The 27,127-nt window shown below is 37.6% G+C and overlaps 4 protein-coding genes across 6 annotated transcripts; 3 read left to right on the top strand and 1 right to left on the bottom strand.

The window, feature by feature from the left end:
• Positions 1-1,841: 1,841 nt before the first annotated feature.
• On the top strand, positions 1,842-8,264 carry tbx20 (T-box transcription factor 20). 2 transcript variants are annotated; one of them, XM_077720814.1, is made up of 8 exons: positions 1,842-2,225; positions 3,202-3,469; positions 4,234-4,398; positions 5,021-5,129; positions 5,222-5,380; positions 5,457-5,533; positions 7,662-7,774; positions 7,842-8,264. In XM_077720814.1, exons 1-8 carry the CDS (start codon positions 2,075-2,077, stop codon positions 8,135-8,137), a joined length of 1,338 nt encoding a protein of 445 aa, XP_077576940.1. In that variant the 5' UTR covers positions 1,842-2,074; the 3' UTR covers positions 8,138-8,264. The 2 variants fall into 2 exon arrangements, with proteins under 2 accessions (XP_077576940.1, XP_077576939.1); XM_077720813.1 differs by having other exon boundaries at positions 5,457-5,532; positions 7,658-7,774.
• A 4,587-nt stretch (positions 8,265-12,851) lies between these two features.
• Positions 12,852-16,839, bottom strand: LOC144199276 (homocysteine-responsive endoplasmic reticulum-resident ubiquitin-like domain member 2 protein). Its single transcript, XM_077720794.1, has 8 exons — positions 16,563-16,839; positions 16,397-16,474; positions 15,615-15,695; positions 15,430-15,554; positions 15,247-15,348; positions 14,238-14,534; positions 14,056-14,176; positions 12,852-13,226 (listed from the first exon to the last, which is right to left on the bottom strand). The coding sequence occupies exons 1-8, from the start codon at positions 16,707-16,709 to the stop codon at positions 13,065-13,067; spliced, it is 1,113 nt and encodes a 370-aa protein (XP_077576920.1). The 5' UTR covers positions 16,710-16,839; the 3' UTR covers positions 12,852-13,064.
• An 882-nt stretch (positions 16,840-17,721) lies between these two features.
• nudt17 (nudix (nucleoside diphosphate linked moiety X)-type motif 17) lies at positions 17,722-23,410 on the top strand. 2 transcript variants are annotated; one of them, XM_077720795.1, is made up of 11 exons: positions 17,722-17,773; positions 18,138-18,232; positions 18,301-18,405; positions 18,474-18,648; positions 18,710-18,735; positions 18,805-18,900; positions 18,965-19,063; positions 19,564-19,691; positions 19,751-19,921; positions 19,959-21,272; positions 23,347-23,410. In XM_077720795.1, the coding sequence occupies exons 2-9, from the start codon at positions 18,158-18,160 to the stop codon at positions 19,917-19,919; spliced, it is 873 nt and encodes a 290-aa protein (XP_077576921.1). In that variant the 5' UTR covers positions 17,722-17,773; positions 18,138-18,157; the 3' UTR covers positions 19,920-19,921; positions 19,959-21,272; positions 23,347-23,410. The 2 variants fall into 2 exon arrangements, 1 of the variants encoding a protein (XP_077576921.1); XR_013326878.1 differs by lacking the exons at positions 17,722-17,773; positions 18,138-18,232; positions 18,301-18,405; ... (5 more) ...; positions 19,751-19,921; positions 19,959-21,272 and adding an exon at positions 21,284-21,728.
• A 2-nt stretch (positions 23,411-23,412) lies between these two features.
• Positions 23,413-25,283, top strand: arl4aa (ADP-ribosylation factor-like 4aa). The gene has a single exon (XM_077720796.1). The coding sequence runs from the start codon at positions 23,442-23,444 to the stop codon at positions 24,042-24,044; it is 603 nt and encodes a 200-aa protein (XP_077576922.1). The 5' UTR covers positions 23,413-23,441; the 3' UTR covers positions 24,045-25,283.
• The last annotated feature ends 1,844 nt before the right edge of the window (positions 25,284-27,127 follow it).

Below are 27,127 nucleotides of genomic sequence, written 5' to 3' on the forward strand. Positions count from 1 at the left end.
AAGCCACATCATTTTGTGTGGCCCGAGAAAGTAAATCGTGAGTGCCGACCTTCTGTTTTAGGATCAAATTCAAATGAAAACTATATATGTATATTAAATTATCTGGCTTTTCTCCTTTTAAATCAATAATTGTCATTTTTTTTTAAATTCTGTTTTTAGTTGAAAAAATCATTTTGTAAAATCTAAAAATATATTTTAACCCGAGTCAGACACTCTTGAGTTAGCGTGTCTAGCCTCGCTGAGGTCAAGGGTTCAACCCCAGGTGGGTCCTCACAGTGTAGAATTTGCCTGATCTCCCCTGGGCGTGCGTGGGTTTTCTCCATGTACTCCAGTTTCCTCCCACATTCCAAAAATATACATGCAACGCTAGCTAGCTACCAGTCTACATTTCCCTTAGCTATAAGTGTTAGCATAAATAGTTGTTTGTCCTCTTATCCCCCCACTGGTACCCGTAGTTAGCTGGGATAGGCTCTAGCACCCCGCACAACCCTTGTGAGGATAAGCAGTATGAAAAATAAATAAATGTATGATTTCTTCCAGTTGTGTAGTCATTTTTTTAAAAGCCATTCTCATCAAAACAAAGCGTTTAGTTGTTTTTGTTGACATTTTAACCATGAAACCATTTTAGCTAATTATTCCATTGTCTATAATGGCTCAGATTATCGTGATGTTAATTGCCATTGACAGCTAAAGACGTCCATTGCGTTTTGACCCAGAGGTCAAACTGATGGCCGTCTCCCATTTGAAGTGACGCTTATCGGCGTCTGTGGAGCTCGCAGAAACACGATCCCGCCCAGGCATTGAGTGAAGCGTTTGGCTGTGCGCCGCGTTGCCCCTCAAAGACCCCGCCGGCCCCTCAAAGTGTGAATAATATCCAGTGAGCGGCGCGAGGGAAAGCTTTTAGCACATTATCCAGCGCGGACGCCAACGAGCGCTAATCCACTTTGTCAGCGCGGGGCTCTTATTAAATATCTGCACAGTCGCATTTGCATTCTGGACTCGGCTAAAGGCTCGAAGACCCTCACGTGGGTTTGAGCGCAGTTTAGAGGACGATAAGTTATGAAATGGGGTTTGTGTTTGGGGAAAAGAGTTGAATCGTAGAATTAAATGAACCAAAGTTGAAATAAATGCAGAAAAAAAGTCAATAAATGTTGAAATAAACCAAAATATAGAGATTATTTTTAAGTAAAATGACAAAGTACGAATTAAAAATCAAGAAATGAATATTAAAATGAAAAAATATATATAAAATTCGAAATTGAATGAATGCAAATTTCAATAAATAAAAATGTATGCGCCTAAATTAAAATGGAAAATAATAATAAATGGTGATGAAAATAAATAAATAAATAGACATGATTAAATAGAAAGATTTTGGATAACTAAATAAAAATATTAATAATAATACTCAGAACATATTCTACAAAAAAATGAGCAAAGAAATGTCCCATATTTTTTAAGAATTGAAATTACTGGATCAATTATTATTACATTTTGTTTTTTGGACAATGACGGCAATATACTGACTGTCCAATCCATTTTAAAATGAAAGGGCTAGCATTGGCTAATATTTCAGTTCCATTCCTAGGCTACATTTTAACATAACAATCTTTTGCTGCCAACCTCCCCAGTCCAATCTCCTTGGACACCCACCCCTCGTCCATGTTAGTGAATTGAGTTCAACCACAACAACCCCAACAGAAGCAGACTTCCTACCGCATGACGTCTTCTCCCCTTTTTGCTCTGGCCCGCCCCTTCCCAGCAGCCTTGCTCTGATTGGCTGCTTCGACGGGACAGCCTGACGTCATGCCTGAGCAAAAAAAACAAAAACTCAAGTTGTCTCGGAGCTTTCCAGCAAGATCGGACTAGAGCTCAAGCACCTTCTGACCGGCCTGGAAGTCACCTGGAAGTCCTGGATATCCTCCATCTTCTCCTCTTCATCCTCCTCTTTCTCCTTCTTCTTCTTCTCCCTCAACATGCGAGTAGGCCGGCCTTTATAAAGCACACTTGTCTTCTCCTCACTTGAATCGTGTCGAGTTGCTGGGTCGTCTCGGTGGTCGTGCGGAGGAGCGACATGGAGTACGGGAGTTCCCCGAAGCCGCAGCTCTCCTCGCGGGCCAACGCCTTCTCCATCGCCGCGCTTATGTCCAGTGGCAAGCCGAGCAAGGACAAGGACGGGCCGGGTGGGCCCGGTGGGCCGGACGGCAGCACCATCAAACCACTCGGTACGTCTCTTCCACCATTTTCAAGGTCACTAAATGCTAAAAATAAAGAAGCTTATATTGATAACGTACCGTTTTTGGGATTTCATGGGAAGGCAAATAAGTGCTTTAGATTAGTTTGTATTAAAAAATAGAAATGAAAATGTTATTTTTATATAAAACAAGATTCTGGCCTCTTAATGACGATTGTCATTCATTTAGTTTCTATTTATATTACCATTTATATCTGTTTTTATGCGTATATACTATTATAATGCATTTTGTAACATCCATTTTTGTTGTGTTTCGATCTTTTAAAAAATATAGTTTAATTCAATTGGATTTGCCATCTATAGAACTTTTTTTGCATTATGTATTTTTCTCTTATTGAGTGAATACAGGAAATAATTTTGGAGGTTATTTACTCAATGTTTGCGTGTATTATATTAAATTCAGTCGAGAGATAATCAGTTTAGTCATAATATCCCTATTTTATTTATTATCTTTTATTTCTGCTATTAGCATTTTTCTATAAATCTTAACAAAATATGACTGCCGGACTGTTGAATTTCCCCTTGGGATTAAAAATAAACGTTTTATTAATGAAAATGTATGTTTTGGTGACCTTTATTCATACCGAATGTTGTTTGTTTACTGAAATGCATTTTGCGACTATTGTGACTGTATTTACGGCCTCTATAATCTTAATAAAATTAAAGACATATACATAATGTTTTTTCATTTTATTAACATAATACATGATCATTTACTTAAAATTTTACATTCGTGCACACGTTGGTGTGTTTAATGAATTAACTTTCATTTATCGCAAACATCGAAAGTGCATTTCTAATCCATTGCGTTTTAAACGTAGCTGTCATTCATGCCGTAAATCATTTCCGATTGTCGTTTTCAAAATTAAAGTATAGAAACAAATCATTAATGGAAGTGTTCACTGTAAATAAATGTGTGCTTTTATGTTGAAATGTTACGTTTTCAGAGCAGTTCGTGGAAAAGTCTTCGTGCGGGCAGCCGGAGCACTCGACGACCTCGGCGTCCTCGGCGACGACGTCTTCGGACGTCGTGCAGCCGCACGTCGGCGAGTTGTTGTCGGGGGTCGCGCCGTGTACGGAGCCCCTCATCCCGAGTAGCCCGGGGGTCCCGTGCAGCGAGGAAATGGCCAATATCTCCTGCAGCCTGGAGACCAAAGAACTCTGGGACAAGTTCCACGAACTCGGGACGGAGATGATCATCACCAAGTCTGGAAGGTACAAAAAAATAATTATAATAATAAATAAATGACGAGAATTAGGGAAAAAATGTAAGAAAGTGTCCTCTTTAAAGGTTTTAAAGATGACTATAATAATAATTAATGGAAAATACTCATTTGGCCTTATGTAGATTAATGTTGTTTTTAGATTTTCAAATCTAATGAATCAAAATTAATGTAGTTGATATGATGAGGAATATTATGGTGTTACTTTTTTAATGTATTTGCAGTTTTTCACAGGGTTTTTTTGCTTAATTATTAAAATGAATTTGGTTTTGATAAGGTCGTTTTGTATTTCGTTTGCGTAACGTTTTTCGTTGTAAGGAATAAATAATAATGCTCTATCATAATAATAAATAAAGCTAATGTATTTTACACTGTTATTTATTCTTTCTTAAAGAATTCACTTTATTGTGTATCTTAAAATTTTAATTCAACCTTTAAAAATCGAGTCCTTTGGATTACACCTAAAATAATTTTGTTATTTACTTCATGTTATCAAACATTTTTATGCATTTAAAAAATAATTTACAATTCAATAATTCCCACTATATGGTAACAATATTAGAAATACATCACAATTTGCATGAATGAACATATATTAAATGCAAACTCTATTATTTTAAATGTATAGTGAATATTTGTCCCATTCAGTCTTTTAATTTTTAGCATTCAATTTAAGGCCTCCAATTTAAATGAACAATAATTGAAAAAAATAAATGATAATGATGCTAAAATATTGTTGTTGTGCTTGCGTTCCAGGCGGATGTTCCCCACCATACGGGTGTCTTTTTCGGGTGTAGAGCAGGAGTGCAAGTACATTGTTTTGATGGACATTGTTCCAGTGGACAACAAGAGGTACAGATACGCTTACCACAGATCTTCATGGCTGGTGGCTGGAAAAGCGGACCCTCCTTTACCTGCCAGGTATAATCAAATTTACAATTTAAAGACTGTATACTCCATATCTTAAAATGGATACACATAACAAATATAATGCAATCCATTGCTAAATAATTATAAAAAGGTGATTAACAAAATTAAAATACATTTGTATTTAAGCCATCACAAACATACAAAAGTAACAAAATGAAAGCAAATGCTAACGCACACTTGAGTTTTTATTTAAAGGAACAGACGAGAGGTAGTAAAAATGCATAGCACTAGCTAGCGAGAGCTAGTAAAATACATAGCACTTGATGCGAGAGCTAGCATAAACGAATATCTCTTGCTAGCGAGAGCTAGTAAAAATACATAGCACTTGCTAGCGAGAGTTAGCATAAATACATATGACTTGCTAATTAGAGCTGGTAAAAATACATAGCACTTGCATATAACTGCTTGCGAGAGCTAGTAAAAATAAACAAATAAAGACAGTGATGTTTTGTAGACTTTTTTAGTGGTTACATTTTTTTTCTCATTCAGGTTTAAAGGAGTATAAAAACATAAAATAAATGGTGTGCTGACTATTTCCTTGTCACGTCAAATTTGACCACTCTTGGCCAATCAGAAACCTTTACGACGTCATGTGGCTGTGGTGCGTTCACAGGTTGTACGTTCATCCCGACTCTCCATTCAGTGGTGAGCAGCTAATGAAGCAAATGGTTTCCTTTGAGAAGGTCAAACTCACCAATAACGAGCTGGACCAGCATGGACATGTTAGTTCTAAGTTTAATATCAATATTTTCTATGTTTATGTTCACTAAACATATTCATTTAAGTCTGAATTGTGTGTTTTTTTTATTTTTAGATCATCCTAAACTCCATGCACAAGTACCAACCTCGTGTCCACATCATTAAAAAGAAGGAGCACACGGCTTCACTCCTTAACTTCAAGTCAGAGGAATTTCGAACCTTTGTTTTTGTGGAAACTGTCTTCACCGCCGTCACCGCCTACCAGAACCAGCTGGTGGGTCAGCAGACCATTTCACATTTGGAATATTTCTGCTTGAAAAATACTAATACATATTTTTTGGGTCGGTTAGATCACCAAGCTGAAGATCGACAGTAACCCGTTTGCCAAAGGATTTCGGGATTCGTCACGGCTGACGGATATGGAGAGGTACAGGGAATTCTGGGGAAGCCATTTTGTGTCATTGTCGGCCATAAAATTTGATTTAATATTGGACATCGCATATTAGCCATTTTCAGAATGTATTTATCTTTTTAAATTAACCTCCAAGTCAATTTTCCCATAAGAAAATACTAATTTCAATATTTTTTCCATCAAAAACTGAACCACAAAAAGTCTTACGAGAAAAAGAACACACTAACTCAGCCATTTTGTTATAATTGCTCTTTTTCAGGCTCTTAAAGGGATATACCACCAATTTTTTTGGTCTGATTATTAGTAAATTTCCACCAAATTTCAGTTACGTAGCAAAAAAAATAACACAAAATTCACTCATGACAGCATTTCAGAATTATTTTTTTCTTTTTAAATGAACCCCTAAGTCCATTTTCCCTTAAAAAATACACATTTCATAATTATTTCTATCATAAACTGAACCACAAAAAAAGTCTTACGGGGAAAACACCCACAGAAAGTCAGCCATTTTGTTCAAAGGCCACTTTCGGGCTCTTAAAGTGATATTCCCCCATTTTGTTTTGTCTGATTTTTAGTCAATTTCCACCAAATTTCAGTTACATACCAAAAAAATACCATAAAATTCACTAACATCAGCATTTCCACCCCAGACTCACTTTTTAGAGTTCGAACCCGGGTATGCAGACTTTTGCTAACCACCGACCAAATGCGAATTAAATCCTCTCAATTGATCTCCGGGGAACTGCACGAGCAAAAAAAAAAAAATGCGATTAGCGGCAGTCGCCATGCTGCCCCGCACTCAAACGTACTTTAATCCAATTGGTGGACCCGGAGTGATTGAAGCCAGCAGGCCCCGCCCCCCTCGCCGTCCCATGCATGGCGTGATGGGACTTTGCCATAGGGTTGCGCCGATAAAAAGGCACATTTGTACTGTTCTGCTGACACATATTGCACTTTGCTAACCCGATTGGAGATGGGGGGGTAATGCAGACCCCCCCATTGGAGTAACAATTTGTGTCAGTGGGCTTGACAAGTGCCGCTTGACAAGACTCCAATGAGCTCATGCGCACAAAAAAGCGGGACAAACAAAGTCAGATTTGATTAAGATATGGATTATGTCACGACGAGGCAGTGGCAGAAGTCAATAAAAAAATGAAATGGTATGATAAACATGTTTGGCTGAGTGGCTGATAGAGGAAATGGGGGGGGGGTGATATTTATTATTTATTATGAGTTTGGTAGTATTAATTTTATTTGATTTCTTGAGGTAGGATTTTTTAAAAATATTTACTTTTTAAATTTTGATATGAAACTTTTATACCTAAGTAGAGTATTTCTATTTTTTTCTGTTTATTTTTCAAAGTATTACTTTAATCGTCTTGTATATGATACTTTTTTAAAGATAAAGTGCAATTTAGTAACTGTTTTTTTTTCAATGACTTTATAATTATGACCATTTTACTTGAGGACGATGATGAGGATGCTTTATCCTCATTAGGGTCGCGAGGGGTGCTGGAGTCTATCCCGGCTGACTCCAAGGCAGAGGCAGGGGACAATTGGGGGCCAGCCAATCGCAGGGCACGATGATATAAACAACCAATCACTTATAGCTAGGGACAATTTAGAGTACATGTGTCAAAGTGGCGGCCCGGGGGCCAAATCTGGCCCGCTGAATCATTTTATGCGGTCAAGAAAGTAAATAATGAGTGCCAACTTTCTGTTTTAGAATCAAATTAAAATGAAGGGTATAGATGTATATTAAATTTCCTGATTTTCCCACTTTTAAATTAATAATTGTCATTTTTTTATCCATTTTTTCAGTGTTTTTAGTTCAAAAATCATTTTCTAAAATCTAAAAATATATTTAAAAAAACCTAAAATAAACATTGTTTTAGATCTACAAAAAAACTGAATATTCCGAGCTTTTAATCCACTTCTTTTAACCCATTTATAACATAAAAAATCTAAATATTATATCTAAAATAGCCCAGCCCACATGAAATCAAGTTAACATTAACACAGCCCACGTCTGACACCGCCTGCACTACCCCCTCCCACCACCGGGAACACCCTCACATAAAAACACCGCCCTTATAAAACAAAGAGATTTATGTGCGGCTTTTCTCTTGGACTTCTGCTGCAGGGAAAGTGTGGAAAACCTAATCCACAAGCACTCATACGCCCGCTCGCCCATCCGAACATACGCCGGGGACGAGGACCGCCCCCCCGATGACGGACACCCCTCACACGGCAGAGGTGAGCTTCGCCCCCTTAGCCCAACCCACACCCAACCCCCCCAACTCACACCATTCGCCATCCACAGGCTCGGCTTTCGCCACCTCAGACAACCTATCGCTGAGCTCGTGGGTGAGCGGCGGCGCGGCGGCTTTCCCGGGTTTCCAACCACCCCCATCGCTGCCACACCCCATCCAAGGCCCGTTAGCGCCTTACGGGCGGCTGGCCGTGGGGCCGCTTGCGCCCTGTGGGGGTGGCGGTGGAGGCGGGCCCTCCTTCCCGTCCTTCCACGTGCCACGTTACCACCATTACTTCCAGCAAGGCCCATACGCCGCCATTCAGGGTCTTCGCCACTCTTCCGCTGTCATGACGCCATTCGTATGACTCACTGGGCTGTGTTCCTCTGTAAATAATTTTGTTGACCTTTGACCTGTGGGGAGGACGTCAAATTGCGGCTTGGATGGAAAACAGTTCATAAAACAAAAAGGGTTATATTACGGGAATTTTTATTTTATTTAAGAGAAGAACAATGACTCATGATTTGAGCCTAAATTGAGTTGTTCTTATTTTTCTTTAAAAAAAACAAACAAAAATAATGACTTTTTATATTTTTATTTAGTGTTTTTTTGCTTATTGCTAAAATTGGAAATAGCATTTTTTTATGTATTTTTTTGTTAAATTTTTTGGTTAAATTATTTTTTATGAAAATTGTTTTGGGCCATTTTTTTAAATGAAGACATATAACTGCAAAAAAATTGACTTATTAATAAGTGAAACTTTTTCCCCTCACTATTATTCTAAACTAAAATTCTCTTTCTCTAATTTCATTATTTTCAACCAATTTTTTTATTTTAAAATGACATGTTTTTAATCAAAATCTACTAAATTGTCTACAAAAAAAACGACCTTTCCCTCAAATCCATGACGACAACAACAATTTAGCACCTAACCTAAGACTATTAAACTATTACGCCACCTAAAAACTTTTTCAATCAAAACTTTTTTTCTCCCTTTTTTGACCAAAAAAATGCCCCATTCAAAAATATGAATCCCTTTATTATTCCCGTTATATAATCCTTTCAAATGGGTTCCTCAACCAACCAAAAAATCTTGTAAACACTAAAAATCCCCAAAATTAAAAACTTTAATCCGAAGCTGACAAGACAAAAAAAAGTTTTTTGTCAAAAATACAAAAAATAAAGTTAGCACAGACGTTACCATAGAAACAAAAACTACAAATGCGCATGTTGGACTGAAATCCAAAATAAAAGCTGAAAAACAACAAAGCAAAATGCCTAGTTAGCTTGTTAGGCTAACGCTAACGAGCTACATACTTACTTAGTTTCTTAGGATAAGGGATTTAAAAAAAAAAAGTAAAAAAAATCCATTGAGTCTTCCTAGGAATTGTCATCATGCTTTTTAAGTCAAAAGTCTACACACCCTTTTGCCATTGACGGAAATAGACGTCCAATCACTGAGGGTGTGTAGACTTTATCTATTCCCTGTACAAAAAAGCATATTTGCATATTTATTTGGTTTTCTTGAATGTAAAAAGGACAAAGGACACATTTTTTGTTTGTTTGTTGTCATGTGAGCACCAAACAAGTGTGTGTTGTTTTATTGACTTTTTTGTTTTTTTAAGTGCAATATATTTATTTGGTTGTCTGAAAATGATGTTCTAATGTATCACCTTTCAAAAGTTACAAAAGTACTTTGTCAAACTTGAGAAATATATATCACCACCCAAAAAAATGGATCGATTTCTATTTATTTTATGTCATATTGTGGTCGATACATATAAAATTATTGCTATTTAATAATGAAAAATTATTTAAAGTGCATATTTGCATTTTTGTTTAAGTATAACAACTTTATTACTGATACACATACTACTAAAAATATACATATTCTATAATAAATGCATTAATAAACATCAATTATGGCAAATATAATTAATACAATATGATAATTAATATCGCGACATATTGCAATGAATTTATTTATTAAATTCATAGAAAAAAAACTATATTTTAAATATTTAACTTTCAATCTATTTTTATGTTGAAAACTTGTTTTAAAAGTCCTATTAAAACACAAAATATAGTTATTTTTTGGCCATTTATTAAATCTCTAAAATGAAAATACAGGTCAATTGCTATCATTGTTAAATGTCATAAAAATATAAAAAAAATATTGTATTTTTCAAGGTAATTAGATGTTAAAATAACTTTTTTCTCCAATTATCTTTAAATAAATAATTCATCAAATTAAATCCTTATTAAATGCCATAAAAATATTAAAATATCTATATACATATAGATGTGAAAATAATAATTTCCCCAATTGCTTTTAAAATAAATAATTCATAAAATTAAATCCCTACAATGAAACTATTGTTTTATGAATTAAATTCCTAAATTCATTTTTAAAGGATATTAAACAAAGTCAAATCAAAAATCGCCATTATTAAACTCTAAACTACTTATACATGTGCACAAATAATTAACAACAACAAACTACTACTTCCAATTAGACATCTATTACCATCAATGGCAGACAACATATCCAAGTACAAGTTTTGTGTACTTTTATCTTTCTTTCAATTTAGTATTTTATCCCATTTTTTTCTACAAAGCAACTTTTAACAGTCCCTTCTACGGGCAGGCGGCCATCTTGCTAACAATATGCTAATAGCTTAAGAGCAGGCCGCATGATGGATGGCGTGTCTTTGGGCATTTAGCCGCAAAGTGCTTTCAAATCCAGGACGGCACTAAAGTGCCGCTCGAGCCGACCAATGAGACGGCTTGATCGCAATTGAAAGGCCATGTTGCTGTAACACGTTTAGATCAAAACAATAACCTTCGCAACACTGACATTTGTAAACGGATTTTCGCTAACATGCGAAAAAATTGACACGGACGTGATGTGATTTGAATTATTTTTTGTTTTTCAGACTTCAAGATACTTTAAAAAAATGCATTTAATATTATTTCCATCTTATTAGAAGTGTCAAATAATGTTTTCCTTCAGAAAGACGTTATGTTAGCCAAAATATGTAAATATATTTGAATATGGCCGACAAAACAAGCTTAGATTCAGGCTACATTCTGTTGTAATTCTCATTTTCAACACTAGATGGAGTTAATCATTTTATTATTTCTAAATTAATGGAAAAAACTGTACAATTTCAGTTTTTAGTTTTATATCTCTCAAAATAAATAATAAATTTTAATGGATCGAAAGTGGCGCGGTGGAGCAAGTGGTTAGCATATCGGCCTAACGGTTCTGGGTTTCTGGGTTCGAATCCAGGATTTCCTCCCACATTCCAAAAACATGCTGATTGGACACTTTAAATTGCCCCTAGCTACAAGTGACTGGTCATTAATGTCTTTGTGACCTGTGATTGGCTATACTGGAGTCAGCTGGGCTCCAGCACCCCCTGCAACCCTAATGAGGATAAAGTGGTTCAGAAAATGAGATGAGGTGAAGGATCGAACTATGGGTGGTCAAGTAAGACGCAATGTTGGTGCAAAATTTTCAAAATAGAACAACAATGCAAGAAAATGTATTGACATTTTGGGAGATTTTGTAACTTGGATCTTGTTTTTGTTTGGTAGTTTGATAATGTTGTATGTAGAGGCATTTGTAACTTTAGCCATGCTAACAGCAGACGTTCACATGTTGACCCGAGATAAACCTCGCCAAAGTGTGGCGTCCTCCTGGTAATGAAGTGAGTCCGTCCTCTAAAGACAAAACGGGTTTGATAGCAGCATAACAACGACTTAATACGATGAGCAAACCTCCTACGAGCGTCCTCCGAGGCCTCCGATCCTAACGCGATTGGATGGGAGGCTAGCGGCGGGGAATGGACGTAACCCAATCAAATGTCTGTCAAGCTTGTGACGTGCATAATTCATTGAGAGAGGGACACGGAAATCCATGCTGATCACGTTACGGACGGTTTTCTACCAGTCCACTTATTTCGGCTTCATGGACGGTAAAGGACGTCCAATCATCAGACGGTCAGTTGTCCAAAAAGTCCAATGTCAATGGCAGCCAATGAGATTGTCCATTACATGAAAGACAGCTCGGTGATTGAGTGGTTAGGGTGCTAGTCTCACTGTTTTAGGGTCGGGGGTTCGATACCGGGTGATTCCCCACTATGTGGGGTTAGCATGTTCTCCCTAGGTTTGAGTGGGTTTTATTTGGATACTCTTGTTTTCCTCCTATACCCCCAAAATATGCATGCTACGCTAATTGAAGGCTAGATTGCCACTAGCTACAAAGGGATTGGCTAGTAAGGGATTCAGGGTCTCTTCCACCAGGTGCCCATAGTTGGCTGGGATGGGCTCCAGCACCCCATGCAAACCTTGTGAGGATAACATATTGTCCTTGGGTTTTGTGGGTTTTCTCTGGGTACTCTGGTTTTCTGCCAACATCCCCAAAATATGCATGCTAAGCTAATTGAAAGCTTTATTAACACTAGCTACAAAGAGATTGGCTAGCAAGCGATTCAGGGTCTCTTCCACCGGGTATCCATAGTTGGCTGAGATAGGCTCCAGCACCCTATGTAAACCTTGTGAGGATTAGCAGTACAGAATATGTATGCATGATATGATAAAACACAGTATTAACATAAATATATGTATATATATACCTTGTGGACTACCTACGTATGGCTCCAGTTTTTTAGCTAGATCTACAATGCCTTGTGTGTCTTATGTCGGTCTTGCTAATGAAAATTAAGAATGAAAAAAATAGTTCTAAAATAATCTAATCTAATATTTTGACTTTACAGTTTACATGCCATTGCTTTTCTATGAAAATAAATTAGCTTTGACATCAGTCTACCTTCAAAATATGGGTATGCTGCTACCTACAGGATTGCAGATGAGTTACAAAAATACAAAATAAAACACAAAAGTATGAAAAAACAGACTGAAGGCATTTTAGTCCAAAAAGACCTTAATAGATGTTTTTAATTTAAAAATCTTACATGGGTAAATATTGAGTAGATAAGCCATAAGCTCCTATATAGCTTCACATATGCAACTTTCACTCTTATTTTGTAATCCTCACCTCCCCCAACAATAAACAGGAAGTTACCCATTTAACAACAGTCAAAATTCCCCATCATTTAACATTTTAAACCCACATTTTCCCACCATATTCAACAGTCATAGTCCAAAATGAGCATTTTCTGCTTATTACAACATATCTTATATTTCGAACAGTTCTCTCAGACGCCACTAGGGGAGCCAGAGTGAAACGTACAAAGTTCATTAGTTTGTAGGCTCGTTTATTTGTTCTTCTAACCAAGAGGGCGGAGTCCTGGAGGTACTTGGGGTGGACGTTGGGGCTCCCCTTCTGGAAGTAGCGAGGTGAAGAAAGCACGGACAAAGACCCAAGCCGCCACTAGGGCCCCGGGGCGCTCCTGCTCGGCACCCTCAGCGCCGTCGTCCATCACGCGCTCCTAAAAAATGATAGAATTGAACTTTTTATACTATTTTTTTTAAAGTTTTGTGCAAGATACAGTTTATTTTTATATGCGTTATGGCATATCAAGTGTAATTTATGCGCATATAAGCCGTACCCTCAATTCAGTCATCATTTTTTGGTGAAAAATATGGTATATTTGCGAGAAAATCTAATTTGAAATTGTCCACTTGTAGGCGTGTTGTCCTGTTTTATTTTTTTTAAATGACCATGTATAGTGAGGCTGTTTTTTCTTAAAAATGACCATGTATAGTAAGGCTTTAAAAAAAAAAAGACCATATATAGTAAGTCTTTTCGTCAAATAAATGTCAATAAAGATCCTCACTCTGGAGTCTAGTCCAGGGGTGTCAAACTTTGGTCTGCGGGCCGAATACAGCTTAATTTGAGATCAAGCGGTCCGGACCAGTAAACTCATTGCAAAATGACATAAAACTAACAATAAGCCCACTTTTTTCCTTTAAATTAGTCACTTATACTAATAATTAGTGCAAATAATGAGTAAACTATCAAAAAGTATATTAAAAGAATGTTCCTTTTACATTATAAACAATATATTATGACCAAGAGAATAACATAAGAACATAAATAAATGTCAATTCATGTTGTCTGCACGTACTAAAACACTGCGCCCCTAGCGGATAATACAAGAACTACAAATTTTAAAGAAAATTCATTATTTTATACAATGCAGCTTTCTTCCCCGGGCCGTACCAAACCACCAGACGGGCCGGATCCGGCCCGCGGGCCGTATGTTTGACACCCCTGGTCTAGACGGATAAACATGTAAATAATAAATCAGCACGTACCAATTCTTGCATTCCGCGTTGCACCTCTGCTTCTTCCCAAGCTTGATCTTGTTCAGGTTGTTCCGGAAAGTTTGGCCGCGGTTCTTCCGGCGTCCTCAAGGGAATCCAGCCCACCTGATACCTAAAAACAGGACTGGTCAACATCGACTTATCCGGGCGATTCACAAGCATTTTTCACTTACATGTAGACTAGCATGACGGCCCCCAACACCACCATAAAGCGTCCAAAGGATGAGTACACAAAAACAAAGCTGAGCAGAACGCCGACTCGGAAAATAGCGTAGAGCCATTCCAGCCAATCGTGGTCCAGTTCGTCTGCGTTCACTGCGCCGCCTTGCGCGTTCATCTGGATTTCGCCATCGGCCTGGGGTGCCGGTGCTGGGTTTTCTGGCAGGGGGGCGGCGGCGGGGATGGGCTGTATGGCTTCGTTGGGTGGGTAGGAGGCGCTACGGGGTTGTGAGGCTGCTATTGCTGCTTGACTAAGTGGAGAAAAACAAAAATGGCTGCAGTTGTGGTTGACGTACAGTAGAAAAACAAACGTATTTTCACGACTATAAGGCGCACCATCAATGAATGAAATTTTTCCATATATAAGACGCACTGTATTATAAGGCGCACTGTCTGTTTTGGAGAAAATTTAAGACTTTTAAGTGCGCCTTATAGTTGTGAAAATACGGTACTTCAAAAACTAAACCAAAAAAATACCCCCTTTGTAGATGGTATGCCAGATTTTTTTAAGAATCTGGGTTAGCAAAGCTAAAGTGTTAGCATAATGCTAGCTGTGTGTGTTAGGGTGTCAACTTGATTTCGTGTGGGACGGACTATTTTAGATATAATATTTCGATTTTTTTTATTATAAATGGATTAAAAGAACTGGATTAAAAGCCCTGAATATTCAGTTTTTTATAGATCTAAAAAAATAAAAATATAAATCTAAAAATATATTTTTAGATTTTACAAAATGATTTTTGAACTAAAAACACTGAAAAATTAATGAAAAAATGACAATTATTGATTTAAAAGTGGGAAAATCAGGAAATGTAATATACATCTATACTCTTCATTTTAATTTGATCCTAAAACAGAAAGTTGACTTTCCCGGGCCACACAAAATGATACGACGGGCCAGATTTGGCCCCCGGGCCGCCACTTTCACACACAAAAAATCATCTATTTTGTCATCATACTCACTACTGCAGGTAATAGTGTCGTGTGTACATCTGCTGCCAATACCACATTTGCATGGCTGTCATTTGGCCACCTTGGAAAGAAAACTGAGTTCCTCCATGAGACCTAATTAGTAATCCAGAATAAAAACAAAGATGGATGTCATCGTCACATGTAGTAAACATAAGGTCACATGGTCCTGCTTACATCTGAGAAGCACCAATGGGACTCTGAGGGTTCGCATTGAAGGGGTCAACCCGATGCCTGAGTCCACTTGGACCTCCGGGAATACTAGGACCGTCAACAAGTCCTGAATTTGCAGTTTCAGGACTCTGTAAGAGAAATGAGAGGTTTAAGGAGTATACAATTTTCCTCAAATTGTGTTTACTCACGTTGGGTGAGGAGGTGTTGTGGGGTGGAGGGCGAGGGTTGCACACTAGGTGTAACATATGGTACTCGTCTTGATGGTGGTCCTAACGAGAAAACACGAGAAAATGGCGTTGAAGTATAACATAACATGGGAGTAAAAAAAATTGTATTTTTAGATGACTATTTGGAAAAAAACTGGATTTTACAGGATTTAAAAAGTAAGTCATGTGAGCAGTACATTCCGGAAATATGTCCGTAGTGGTCTAGTTCATTCCTTTTGACTTGACTTTGTACTTTATACTTTTTACTTTAATGATAACTGATGAGTATGTTAATACTTTTAAAACCTTTTTTTCTGTTTATGTTTCATATGTACTATTAACGGATGCACTTTTTTATGTGTATCGTATCTTGTGCTGACCCTGGCCCATCCGGCACATTTTTAAAGTCAATGTGGCCCCCAGGCCGGAAAAGTTTGCCCACCCCTGGTCTAGTTTGTCATCTCTAGGTAAGATGGCGGCACCCTAAGCAAGCAATGGCAGGCACAAGTAAGTGAGTTTTTCAAAGTTTTATGCAAAATACAGTTAAATTTTTTCTTGAATTTAATTCATAGACATCCAAATTATTTTTTGTAGCGTTTTATCTGTTTATCTTTTCTCTATTTTGATGTAAATGACCATATCGGCCATATTCTCTTGTGTTATTGTATTTCGTGGACGTCAAGTCTAATTTATGCACATATAAGCCCTACCCTTAACTGAGTCATCATTTTTTTTAGTGACAAATATGCAAGAAAATACCAAACCTGTCTTAAGATGTCTCGGAGTTGCAGATGGTCCTGCAGGAGCTTTCCCAAGTAGACTAGTCGTTGATCTCTGGAGCGCTGTAATACAAATAGAAATTTTGAAAAGAGTTTTTGAGGAAAAACTCAAGTCAGAAGCAATGTTATGATGAGGAAGAAAATATCTTACAGGCTGGCTGGGGTAGACTTTAGCAATGTGACTCTTGAGGTTCTCCACTGTCCAACTTAGGAAACAGTTGATAGTGTAGTCGTCGTATTTCTGGTCAGGAGCTTTGATGATAAGGGTGACGGAGGTATCTGCTTCCCCGGACTCCATAGCTAAAAGTTGTCTTTCACCGGAAGAAAGACTAACTTTGAGGATGCTATTTCTTCTACATCATCTTTTGGGGGTGCTGCTTTATTCCATTTTTGGAGGAAAGAATGGAAAGGGTCATTTGATGGCCTGCAGAAATAATCAACAAAATACTTTTGAAAAATTGTCAAGTAAAATGATGATTTCAATAGTTAGTTCATGGTTTAAAGAAATTGTTGACAAGAACTATTGTCTTATATTTTTTTCTAATTAAATCTCATCTCATGCCATTTTCTGGACCACTTCGCTCGGGTATAATTAAATATAAATGGGAAAAAAACATTATTTTATTTTGATTTTCAAATATTATTGAAATACTTTAAATTAAAAGGTTAAAATAGCGCATATTTTCGCATGTCATCAGTATTGCGTCAATATTTTTAATTGTAACTAAATATTATTTTTTTCTAAACTATTTTTTATTATTATTTTAAGCAGTTGACAATCAATGAGCCTATTGTATGCAGTACTAAATTAAATATAAAATCACATTTAGCTTTAGTTTGACAATGTTGAAAGTTTAAACCTGACATGAAGTGCATGTAAACAATGATCCTCGGACTTGTGTTGTTTACTAGCGCTAGCATGGCAGCTATCGACGCTGATGGCTCGCTTTAGCTCGGTGGCAACCAAAAAAGCATGACATCGCTTCCAATTTTTATCAAGGTGCCTTCGAAAACTTCTTTTTAAATAAATGGTATAACTGTTTTGAACGGATTATACCTGTATAAATGTCTCCAAGATGAAATGTCAACGTCGATAGAAAGGCTAGTTTCGGGGCTGACTTGTGTCGAGGGGAGAATACGTCACAACTGCAAATTCCATTCTCAAGAATCATTTTTTTTTTGTTTTTATAAATTGTGGAAAAGCATAGACAATGATTTTCGTGGAAATTAGTGTTTATATTCATTTAAGTTTGGAAAAAAAAAATTCAAAACGGCAAAACGACAGCCAGGCGGAAGTGAGGTAATCAATGGCGCGACTCGTCTTAGTCCTTCAAAACACCTGGCTGTCTCTTTTGTTGTCTCGTAGGTCTACAAACTTTACTTTCTACTGTTATTGTCTCTATGTGTATCTATCGTTTATCTATATTTTATGTTGTGGCGCTATATGTAATTTGGAAATAAAATCTCCAACAAGTAAAAGAAAATACGCTAAATGAGCTGCCTGATAACTTTCTATTTTCATTAACACTAGCTTGCTAGCACAGGTTTTCGCCTGCATCAGTAAGATCAAAAATATCGTACAATTTATTTATAAAGTGCTTAAATATTTCACTGCCATTGACAGCAATAAACGTCCAGTCAGTTGGAACTGGGAGGGTAAACGCCAATGGCAGCCAATGAGTTAATAGACTGACTTTTCTGTATTGACTTGTGTTTTGGTCCAAAGGAACCGTCAAATAGTACAAAATGGCCGGGATTCGGAAGGTTCTTGTGTGGGTGTGTAAGGACGGAGCAGCGCCACAGGCGGTCCATTTCCTTCAGGTGAATGACTTTTCCCATACCCGAAGCAGTAAATGAACTCAACATGGCGGCTTCATCTGCGTCCTCAGAGTGTCACGGGTCACTTTGGCACCGCTGACCTTGTTAACGTCAACTATCGAGTGGATCAGAACCGCTTACTAATCTCCCCAGACCCCACGGGCGTCCCACTAAAGGTATTGTAGTTAAAATGTTCATAAATTGGGAGTGAACATTTTTCTGATGACATCATTTTAATTGTCAGAGACCCGCCTTCTGTCCCATCAAACACCTGTCCACGACTCCTCCCCCTTTGGATGCTGAACAGAGAGGTGTGGATGTGGGCGTGGCTATCATCCTGCAGTCATCCAATCAGAGAGTTTTGCTCACACGGCGTGCAAAACATTTACGAATATTCCCAAATCTTTGGGTACCACCAGGTAAGATGCTTTCTGGTATGTGGCAAGGTACATTTTTATAACTCCTCCCCTTTTTTTGTAGGAGGCCACATCGAACCGGATGAAACGGTAACCCAACCCTTGTTTAGCGACCATGCCGTGCTAGCTGACAGGTGATAAGAGTGTATTTGTTTGTAGCTCGTGGAGGCGGGTCTACGAGAACTAAAAGAAGAAACCGGGTTGGAGATGGAGGCGGAGCAATTCCTGACTCCGAAGGTTCTGGGGGTGTGGGAAGTGAGTGGTATGGACACTATTGGTGGCATTATAATCAGATTAATCAACGAATGATGTGTATTAGTCGGTGTACCCATTGATGCTGAGTAGAGGAGACCCCCAGCGGCACCACCTAGTGGTCTATGTCCTGCTGAGGTCGAACCGCACTCACCTGCAGCTACAGGTAAACTTTTTGGGGAGGATTCACATTTTTTAATATCTAATTTTCATTCTTTGAGGAGTTAGAATATTAAATCTACATCTTTTTTTAATAGAATAAAGAAATCAAAGGTTTGTATAGTTAATTAATAATATACATAATTGATCAATAATAATCATTTATATCATTAATTTATATTAATTTATACTATTCATAATAATCATTAAATAAGAGCATTATTATAAGAAAATACTTTCACATTATTGAAATTAATTAAATTACAAAAACATTAAATAAATTAGGATTATATGTTAAGTTTTATATAGAAAAAAATAAATTTCTTGAAGAATAAACAAATCAAAGTTTTATAGCATTTATTAATAAGAATTTATATTATTCATAATAATCAACTCTGTAAATAGTTGCTGAATAATTAGTAATCCACTGCCAATTTGTAAATTATTTATGACAGTCCTACTGAACAATAAAGCATCATTAAAAATGCATGATGATGATGTCATCAGGAGGACCTGCGTCCCTCTCCTGCCGAGGTCAGCGCTTGCCTCTGGGCCGACGTACGGCTAGCCACTGCCGTGGTAGTCGCCGCGGACGGCGCCAAAGACAAATCGCACGGCCTCCCTGCCTCTGTCAGGTACAACATTTCTGACCCCAAACTGCCTTACAACCAGGTGACCCTTGACCCCTCTCCAGTATGTCGCAGGTGTCCGCCGAAGGGGGACTCACTGAAGACTCCATGCCCGTCAGCGTCCTAATGCGTGATGCGCCTCCTACTGGTCCTGATGTAGAGCGAGTCAGCCACGGGACAACGTTCGCGCTGGGCCTTTGGCTAAAGACGGTCCATGGTGAAGACCACCTTTGACCCCAACCCCCCCCCCCCCCCCCACCCCCCCACCCCTATCCAGCTCAACATGAAGGTAAGTCAGATTTTGCGAGTTTTTTTCGCTTATGTATTCTCCTTTTTGACCACAAGGTGGTAGTGTAGTCCCCATTTTGACCAGCAAAAAATGGGTCAATGAATAAATTAATTGAATTCAATACTTTTATTGGCATTAAATAAGTATGAAAAGATTTAAAACTTCACCACGAAGTGAAATATAACAACAACAAACATTTAAATCAAAAATAAATAAATATCCATAAATATATAGGAATATTACAGGGACAAGAAGCCTTAAAATGTATTCATCATAGATATTTAATGTATAATACCTCTCAAAGTTGTCTGATATTAACTTCTTCTGAAAAGTATACAAAAGGAAAGAGTAAAAAGAAATTACTACAACAATTATTATCTATTTGTGCAAGAAAACAACTTTTGTATTGAATATAATTCCAAGGCAGAATCCCAACAACAACAACAAAAGGCTGGTGAGAGCAATGGTTGATTTTTTTTTTATGAAAATGTCAGCTGCATTCAGACTTTGATGTTAAATGTCATGCAAGTGCTATATTGAAGGCAGCATGCCAGTGGGTCAAACTTGACCCCGGGGGTCCGCTTCTGCCTGGACAGCTGCTCATTCGAAGCCCACCACGCCCTTAAAAAAAATGGTAAACACGCGTGCCATAAGCATATGTGGAATATTTGCAACAGATGTTCAATCTTTAAGCATGTAGACATTAAAAATATCTAATACAAACAAAGCTTAGGCACATAGCCTTATGGCTTCCATCTGTTTTTGTTGTTTTGATCCCCAGGGATCCTTTTTATTTATTTACAATCCATATTCCATAAAATGTGCCCCGCATATAAATGTATACTGTAAAGAGCACACGTCAAATTTAGACTAATGTTTAGTTTACCCGAGGTTATGTCAGTACCACCAATGACCAACACTTGGCCGAGGGCGCTATTAAAGCACAATGAGTGTACTCACTTCCTGGTTCTCGACCAATCATTTCAAACACAAACACGCGCAAGGGGAGGGGGCACCCTGACATGGCGCATGCGCAAAAAGACTACTAAATGAGCAAAGCTAACTGTTGCCATGAGCTTAGTAACCATAAACAGTGAAAGTACACGTTCACTTTTCTAACCTGGACTTTTATTTCTACTTCAAAAAGCGAATTCATACAGCTGGAATGCGCACGAATGTTGCAGAAAAGAAGTACCGTAATTGAAATCATTTTATTTTTCAAATAAATAAAACACCTAACATGTGCCATTAGGATCCAAACGTGAGTCTAAAATATACACACTGGGATTCCAACGTAGGTAAGTGATATTTCCTGAGGAATGTGTGATGTGTAAAATACTTTATAATACTATTCATGGGGCAACAGCAACAGGCAAGTTGTGACTCAACAGATTGTTAAAATTGAGAAACCAAGTTAAAATGACGACGGGGTCCACCGGAACTGCAACAGGTGATCCTCATTCCAGGGCGTACTAGTGATTGACAACTACGAGAAGCCAATGAGAAGCTGGCTAGAGGAACGCGTGAGCCAATAGCGTGCCGCGATCGATTCGATATGGGCGTTTACTCCCTCTACTCTAGTCCTAGCGTCGTCAGTCTGCTCTTCGCTAACCTTTGAGCGTTCAAGCACGACGTACTCGCCTCGTTCTCACCGTGGAGGTGCATAAAGGATTAAATCAACCTTTTAACGGCACGGAACGTCTTTTTAGCGGTGTAACACGACTTAAAATCGCGGAAAGGGGAAGATTGGACTGGTAGGTAACCGAATATGTGCAGTTTTTTTTGCCCTCCCTGTGCGTGTGTGTGTGGGTGCCCCCCCTCCGCCTGTAATAAAAACAGGTTTACGTGGTAGGTTAAGCTCCACTGGAGGTATGCAACAAAATCTTCAATTATAAACCGGATAAATTCAATTTAAAAATATAATATAGTGTTGGGGGATTCTTTTAAGGTCAGGGATTTATTAAGAATGCTTGTAAATGTTTAGATCTATAGGATTTTATGGATTGTCTTTTATGTCTTACTACGCACATTTTAACGGTTGGTTCATGTGTGATCTTTGTATTAAAGTAGCGTTACATAATACATATTTTTTTGTTATTATTTTTCATATAGTTGAATGATGATGTTTAGTTTAGATGGTATTTTACTAAGCTTTATTTTCTTAAAGGGTGATTCACTGTAACAGGTTCTATTTTTAAGATGGTTGCATACATTAAATGCCAACATGTTTTGGGTGTATTTTTTTAGCAAGGTTTAAGGGATATTCCATAATATATTATATTTTTTCATGCAAATGCTTTTGAGGGAGGATTTGAGTTTTTCCAAGAATCGGTTGCGTGCATGAAGTCAAAACTGGTTTCGCTTCTATTCAGCCACTTAAACTGGAACTAATCCAAATGTGGGATTTCTTTGTCATTAGGTGTTGCAAAGAAGAATTTGGCTAATGTTGACTCAGTGTTTGCAGAACAGAATGTTCACACTCGTTTTTTAATTGGCTCAAATTGGATTTATTTGGAAAGGCAGTTTTTTTGTCTTTCCTGGAATTTGTTTTATTTGCAAAGGCTGTTTTGTCCCCTGCCACAAATTCCAATGAGTCATAAAAGCGTGTAAAAAGATTGTCATTTCAAGATTATATAACCTATTGTCTGCTACTGAAAATAGGTGTCTAATCCATTTTTTTCAGGGAAGGTTGGCAGTAGAGCTGGGCGATACGAAGAAAATTGTTATCACGATAAAAAAAAGATCTGTCCATTTCGATAATAATCACGATAACAATCATATCTTGTTTAGAATTTGAAACTTCAAACTTGAATAAGTAAATAAATTACTTTCCTCCTTATTCAAATATTAAAGTAACAGTAACTGTTACCTTACTTTATAAGAGTGAAATGTGATTTTAAAGAGTATTTTTGATATTCTGTCGTGTAATTAAAACTCCCCTTACACTATGAAAAGCAAAGAATAAACTTGTGTTCTACTGGATCAGCTCAGAGTTGTCCTGAATCTCGTAAACATTTATTTTGGCAGTGTTATTGTCATTTTCCGCTCATTCTCAGTGCTAGCTTCTATTGCTAACATGCTAAAAAACATTTTCCCATCATTCTCTGGAACTAGGTTTAATTTTGCAACAGCGCCCCCATTCTCCGTTGTGGTGGGCTGGTGTAATTGCAGTTTAAAATTATAACATTTTTATCATATCATATTTACCCATATTTCTAACATTATTGTTGACAAAAATTATTTCATGATAATTATCGTTATGGTTTTATCGCCCAGCTCTAGCTGCTAGTAATGATCAAACATGTTTTTTTCCGTTTATATTTTTTATTTTGTATGTTATTGCATCTAAAATAACCGTCTGTTTGCTTTCAGGATCCCGCTGTGACCACTTTTGGATCGTAAAATTCCCGAGTGGATCGGCCCAAGAAAAAAAAAAGTTGACCACGCCCCCTTCCCCATGAGGAAAGATGGGGAATGGCTTCTCGGAACAACCTAGCTTCCTGGCGAGTATCCCCTTCTTCCAATCCTTCCACATCGCCATCCTGGGCCTGGACTCTGCCGGAAAAACCACCGTGCTCTACCGGCTTCAGTTCAACGAGTTTGTCAACACGGTGCCCACCAAGGGCTTCAACGCCGAACGCGTACGGGTATCCCTGGGCGCCCAACGTACCGTAACCTTCCAGTTCTGGGACGTGGGCGGACAGGAGAAACTACGCCCCCTGTGGAAGTCGTACACACGTTGCACGGACGGCATCATCTTCGTGGTGGACTCGGTGGACGCCGAACGTATGGAAGAAGCCAAGACGGAGCTCCACAAGATCGCAAAGTGTTCGGAAAACCAAGGCGTGCCGCTATTGGTAGTCGCCAACAAACAGGACTTGAGGCATTCGCTTGGACCGGCCGAAATCGAGAAACTCCTGGCGCTAAAGGAATTGAGCCCCGCCACGCCGTGGCACCTTCAACCCGCCTGCGCCATCATCGGGGACGGACTCCGGGAGGGTCTGGATCGGCTTCACGATCTTATTCTCAAACATCGGAAGGCTATTCGGCAGCAGAGGAAGAAACGATAAAAAAAATGACTGGGAGTCGCTTACCGATGAAGGATTTTCTGGAGTCCAATCGGGGGGTCTGGCTTGTTGTCGTCGTCTCGGGTTTCTATGGCTCTAAAGACTTGTCGGTTGGGATGTGTTCACACTTGTTATGTTTAAAAAAAAACGCAACCCCGATTGCGGTGGTCTTCAGTAAAAACTTCACTTGGTCAAATTCACCCAAAAAACCCAAGTGGAAATATCATGTGAGCCGAGACTACTTGAAAACTTGGTTTTTATTCAGTTTTAAGTGTTTTTTGGCAGATTTTAGTCAAGTGTGAAGACGTCTCGGACCAAAAAGATCCTGAGTCAACTTCTTAAGACCACTTCAAGGCCCGTTCTGGAACACCAACATGGTTCTGATTACTGTTTATAGTCTATAAGATAGTTAAATGGACTGTTGGCTTTGGAGACATTCGGCCAATGGGATTGAGTCAAGGCAAGTTGCGATTGAACTCCAGTCAGGGCACGTTTGCCTTTTTTAGTGGAGCGCCCAGTGGAAGGAGATTAAGTAAATGGACTGTGGTAATTTGAGGACTTGGGCGAAGGCCAACTGCAAATGACCTCTGGCAACAGTTGACTAGTTCTCAGAATGCTTCACAAAACAAGGAGGCGGACCTAGACCAATCAAAAACTCGGGCAAAAGAGGAACAGAAGGACCATAGCTAATGTTTTTTAGTACCAAACGGCGTACTTGGATTTAATGGAGGGAATGTTTTTTTGTTAAAATGGCGGCATAACGTCGCAAGTGTGAACACAACCTTTTAGTCACATGACCAAGTTGGATCAGGAAGTGATGAGTGAAGGAACTAAGTAAGAATGATGAGAAAGTTTTAGACCGTTTTTGGAGAAGGTTTGAGGGATGGTTGCAAAGTTGGGACTCGTTTGGTGCGCCGATTTTACCAAAAAAAAAATGGAAAAAATATTTTAAAGAGAAATTAGTTAATGAGATTTTCACTTTTTTTTGCCCATTTTTTTTTTATTACATTTTTTTATGGTAAAAGCAAAAGTATTATTCATTGTTATGGTTGCGCTCTCTTATCCACCAAAAAAAAAGCACTTTAGATCATGACTTCTCACAGAGTTTACAGTTGGTAGATGGAATTTTTAAATGCGCAGAATTTAACATGTTTGGACTAAACGTCGTTTTCAGACAGTCGCCACATTGTCGTGACATTTTTTTCTTTCTTTTTTTTTTTAAATAAAGAACTATTTAGTGCACTGGTGAAAATGTTGCCCAGTTTTTTATTATTATGGCGTTATTGCGATTTTAGTTTTTTTTTTTGGTTCTACGTTGACGCTTTTTTAGTCCAAAAAAGCACATGTTGTAAATTCCAGTGTTTGCCTCAACATGTTAGCTCAATTTGTGACTAAGTAGCAGGAAATTCTGTCATTCTGGCTAAACAAAAAAACATGTTGAAATACTACAAAACAGGTGAGTACATGTTAAAGTGGTAAGTTTTGATAGATGTCCAAGCACTTTTTGGATTTACTGTCCAAAGGGACTGGATGTTGATTGGTCTTCATGTCAGTGAATGATTTTTTGAGTCAAATTGTGTATTGTAAAAGGAGTTTATTTATGGAGACGTATTGTTGACATATCATAGAAAAGGTCAATATTATGTAAGGGTGGAATTTAATGTTAAAATGTCATGCTTTTTTAATGGTGGTTTTGCACAATGGGCTTTGTTTACGTTTTTTCAGATATAAAAAAAAACTAGAAATAATGCAATTTTAAGAAAATTAGTCTAAATTTTTTGACATATTTTAAAAAAAATGTATTTTATTTTTTTAAATAAAAAAAAATTAAACTTGAAGTCAGTATTAAGTCAAACTAGGCCAGTAATGCAAAATGTAATGGGGAAAAAATAGATGTTGCACTGGAATAAGTTGTTAAAAATAAGATATATATGTCAAAGTAAGAATAAAATAAAAAGGTAATAGATAAATAATAGGTTTTCCATTAAGTCAGCCAAACTGAAAGGTGAGTCTTATAGTCCAGCAAATACAATATATATATATTTTAAATGCATGTATTTTCCATCTCATCTGTTAGTAGATTTGATTTTTAATATTTTTTTCGTATTCTCGAGAGTTGCTGAATCCATATTTTTTAAAAGATGGCCATTGGCAATATCTCCATCAAGAAATTCTGGTAAGTTTTAACCCATTTTCTTCATATCCATTAATACTTTGTTAAAGAACTTGCACTATAACTACTTCTCATCTTCCATTTCAGTCCATTTGTCTTTTTCGGATGACATCACTAGGACAAATTGAGCTTTCAAGCGATCCAAAAAGAAAGGACAAAAGCTCCCGAGGCTTATACGGCTCTCATACTTTGCTCTATTTTGCATTGTAAAACCTAAACCATTATCATTTCCTCCCGGGCTGGAAAAATGCAGTTGGACAAGTCCGAACTAGTAAGACAGGCTTGTCCACAATTGGGTTAAAAGGGGGGGTCGGTGTCCACTAACTATTGGTTTGGACATCAATCATCGTCATCGTCCATGAGAATTTTTTTTTATCCAAATCCTTGATACTGCAAGAATTTAAAAATAGAGACCTAGTTAGCAGCCATAAGTGGGAAATTAAATATAGATTTGATCTGGTGTAGGCCGGAATGAAACATCACAGTTCACATGGTGGACATGACCTGATTTTGCAAGGTTTTAGCGACATTTTTTTAGGCAAAGGGAGTGGAAAATTCCCAGCTCAGTTAGTGTGACTGTAGTTAAGGTGAGATACGATATGTAACTGGTCACTGGTTGACAAGAAATGCTTTAAGAGTACTGCTTTAAGCAGTACTCTTAAAGCTAAATGCTTAAAGCTTTTTTTTTTTTTAATATTTTTAATATTTTTTAAGTTTTAACTGATAACAGTGGACGTCCATTACATTTTTTCAAATGGATTAGATGTATAATTTTGATGAATTATGGATTGGCTTTGATAATTGTGCGTCCGAAATGGGTAAAAATAATTTTGGTTGTCATTTTATTCAACATTTGCCTTATTTTATGTGATTTAATTGTTAAAATTTTCCCCAACATTTTATTGATTTTTTT

This window comes from Stigmatopora nigra, chromosome 7 (assembly GCF_051989575.1).
Source record: "Stigmatopora nigra isolate UIUO_SnigA chromosome 7, RoL_Snig_1.1, whole genome shotgun sequence".
NCBI lineage: Eukaryota > Metazoa > Chordata > Actinopteri > Syngnathiformes > Syngnathidae > Stigmatopora > Stigmatopora nigra.

Bases quoted from the DNA above. Each gene is read 5' to 3' on its own strand.
- tbx20 (XM_077720813.1), top strand. From the start codon at position 2,075: ATGGAGTACGGGAGTTCCCCGAAGCCGCAGCTCTCCTCGCGGGCCAAC. The intron at 5,130-5,221 runs GTTAGTTCTAAG...TTTTATTTTTAG, and splicing joins AGCTGGACCAGCATGGACAT to ATCATCCTAAACTCCATGCA. The intron at 5,533-7,657 runs GGTACAGGGAAT...TGGACTTCTGCT, and splicing joins ACGGCTGACGGATATGGAGA to GCAGGGAAAGTGTGGAAAAC.
- LOC144199276 (XM_077720794.1), bottom strand. From the start codon at position 16,709: ATGGAGTCCGGGGAAGCAGATACCTCCGTCACCCTTATCATCAAAGCT. The intron at 15,349-15,429 runs GTAAGCAGGACC...ATTACTAATTAG, and splicing joins CCCATTGGTGCTTCTCAGAT to GTCTCATGGAGGAACTCAGT. The intron at 14,535-15,246 runs GTGAGTATGATG...TTCTCCACTTAG, and splicing joins CGACACTATTACCTGCAGTA to TCAAGCAGCAATAGCAGCCT.
- nudt17 (XM_077720795.1), top strand. From the start codon at position 18,158: ATGGCCGGGATTCGGAAGGTTCTTGTGTGGGTGTGTAAGGACGGAGCA. The intron at 18,901-18,964 runs GTGAGTGGTATG...GATGTGTATTAG, and splicing joins AGGTTCTGGGGGTGTGGGAA to TCGGTGTACCCATTGATGCT. The intron at 19,064-19,563 runs GTAAACTTTTTG...TGATGTCATCAG, and splicing joins GCACTCACCTGCAGCTACAG to GAGGACCTGCGTCCCTCTCC.
- arl4aa (XM_077720796.1), top strand. From the start codon at position 23,442: ATGGGGAATGGCTTCTCGGAACAACCTAGCTTCCTGGCGAGTATCCCC.